Genomic DNA, 2,330 nt, shown 5'->3' on the forward strand with positions numbered 1-2,330 from the left:
ATTTTTACCTATTTGATCTTTAAATGCTTTATCAATTACGCGCTGGTAAGTTGCCCCTGCATTATTTAATCCGAAAGGCATCATGATATAGCAGAAAATTCCATCTGGTGTGTGGAATGCTGTTTTATCTTGATCACGTATTGCCATTGGGATTTGATGATATCCCTTGAATGCATCCAAAAAGGATTTAAACTGATACCCACTTACAGACTCCACTTTTCAATCAATTTCTGGTAAAGGATAATTGTCTTTTGGACATGCTTTATTTAAATCTATGAACTCTACACACATCCTCCATGAATTATCTGGCTTTCTTACCATAACCGGGTTTGCTACCCATGTCTGGTATTTTACTTTCCTCAATATTCCAGCATCCACCAATTTTTTAACTTCTTCTTTGAGAAATTTTGTTCGATCTGGAGCCATGCCTCTTTTCTTCTGATACACTGGTGGAATATTAGGATTCACACCAAGCTTATGTTCAGCCACATGACGTGGTACTCCAGTCATATCAGAATCTTGCCATGCAAAAACATCCAAATTTGTGGCTAAGATTTTGTAAAGCTTTTCTTTTGTTTCTTTTGTTATTGTGTTTCCAATTATGATTTTATGATCTGGAAACTCTGGATTTGGTGATATTGACCCATCTTCATGAATGATTGGGTTAACAACTGTTCTGTTTATTTGTACACATTCTATTGGTCTTCTCCGTTCAGCGTACAACGTGGCAATGCCAGCCGATGTGGGGAATTTCATCATTCCGTGTACCGTTGACGTCACAGCTCCGAATGCCATCATGGCTGATCGTCCTAAAATGACATTATACTGCGAATTTGCTTTTACAACCAAAAATTCAATATGAGCAGTTCTTTTAAATGGCGTTTTTCCCAATACGACTTCTAAAACTACGCTTCCTTCTGACCATGACAGATCATTAGCAAAGCTTGCTAAGGGAACAAATGTGTCCTTTAGCTTTTCCTTAACTCTGTCCGGTAGTTGTATAAAACAATGTTCATACATGATATCTGCTCCCGCTCCGGTATCGGTATATATTCCTCCAACAACACAATTTTCTATTCAAGCTTCAATCACTACAGGAGCGTCAGATGGATTAGTGTTAAACATGGAAGGAAAAGCAATCATTTCCTGTTTCCAATCTTCTAACGTTTCTGCTTTTCTTCGCTGTCCGGCTTGCCATGAATGTATCATGTTTGCTTCAATAGGTGTTATCTGACAGTTACGCCTTTTGGTGCTCTTAAAAGTTTAGTGGTTCTTTAGAACGGGTGGCGCCATCTGTTAGTACAATTTTCCGTATAGCGGCTGTAAGGTACTAGTACAGAAAACTAGCTGCTCAGCGTGTGGCGTATACTGTTGATTGTTGTTTGCCTTCGAGAAATAATTTCTGCAGACCCGGAACACAGATGTAAGATCTGTGGGGTGGCCTCAATCAATCTGTGGATCAATCTGTAATGATCCGTCTAGCGCACTGCTGCTAAGCGGCTAATGTTGTTTTAGAGTGAGAAAGAACTGTGTGAGAGAGAAAGTGTACTTCTCTCTGACTGAAGTTCAAATCAGAATCCCCTGAAATGTGGTGACCCAGGGGGTCTATTTATAGGCATAGAATGTCCGAAATTTATGGGATACACGTGTCAATCACTGAATGGGTTTGTTACGTGAAGTATCCGGAATGTCGGTGGCATGTGCTGACGTGGCTGCGTGCCATTCACGCGCAGAGTTAAAGGGCTTATGCATAGAAGCTGCCTGCAGGGCTTACGCTTGACGCTGGGTGGCCTGCCGGACGCTGGGCGGTAAATTCTGAAGTTCAACAAATTTAGCTATCTCTTGTGTTCTTTGATCGAGTTTTCTGTATAAAAATGATATTTTTATGCGTGTATCTCCTAGGATACACCATTATCCGGATACAACACTAGTGCTTCGATAACCCGCACCTTGTGAACTCTTACGTCCCTTTGAAGACTTCACAAACACCTATAGCTTTTACCACAAGATCCTAATGAACTATCCTAGTGAAAACACAACTATCCTCTAGATCCCTTTAAGAAGATAGTTTACAAGTAAACTTACAACTTTAAGCTTATAAGTACTCTTGCTAGAATTACTCCAAAAGATTACAAATTAATTATAAGAATGATATCAGTAAGTATGAGAAAATATGAGTGCAAGAGGTGAGTCTTCAAATGCTTCAAGGCTTGGCTTTTATAGGAAAGAGAAATCTGCCTGGAAGTCATACGGCTCACTGTACGGTCGACCGTGTACCTCTGACATCTAATTCTTATGACCGTTTTTGTCCTTTGAAAATTGTCATTTTT

At 39.8% G+C, this 2,330-nt stretch overlaps 1 protein-coding gene across 1 annotated transcript; it reads right to left on the reverse strand.

Annotated features, from left to right (window-relative positions):
- Window positions 1-219: 219 nt before the first annotated feature.
- LOC139848995 (uncharacterized) lies at window positions 220-1,020 on the reverse strand. Its single transcript, XM_071838674.1, has one exon. The coding sequence runs from the start codon at window positions 1,018-1,020 to the stop codon at window positions 220-222; it is 801 nt and encodes a 266-aa protein (XP_071694775.1).
- Between the last annotated feature and the right edge of the window lie 1,310 nt (window positions 1,021-2,330).

Source organism: Rutidosis leptorrhynchoides, chromosome 5 (assembly GCF_046630445.1).
Source record: "Rutidosis leptorrhynchoides isolate AG116_Rl617_1_P2 chromosome 5, CSIRO_AGI_Rlap_v1, whole genome shotgun sequence".
Lineage (NCBI taxonomy): Eukaryota > Viridiplantae > Streptophyta > Magnoliopsida > Asterales > Asteraceae > Rutidosis > Rutidosis leptorrhynchoides.

What these genes read in the sequence shown, in the direction of transcription:
- LOC139848995 (XM_071838674.1), bottom strand. Translation starts at nt 1,020, where the DNA reads ATGTATGAACATTGTTTTATACAACTACCGGACAGAGTTAAGGAAAAG.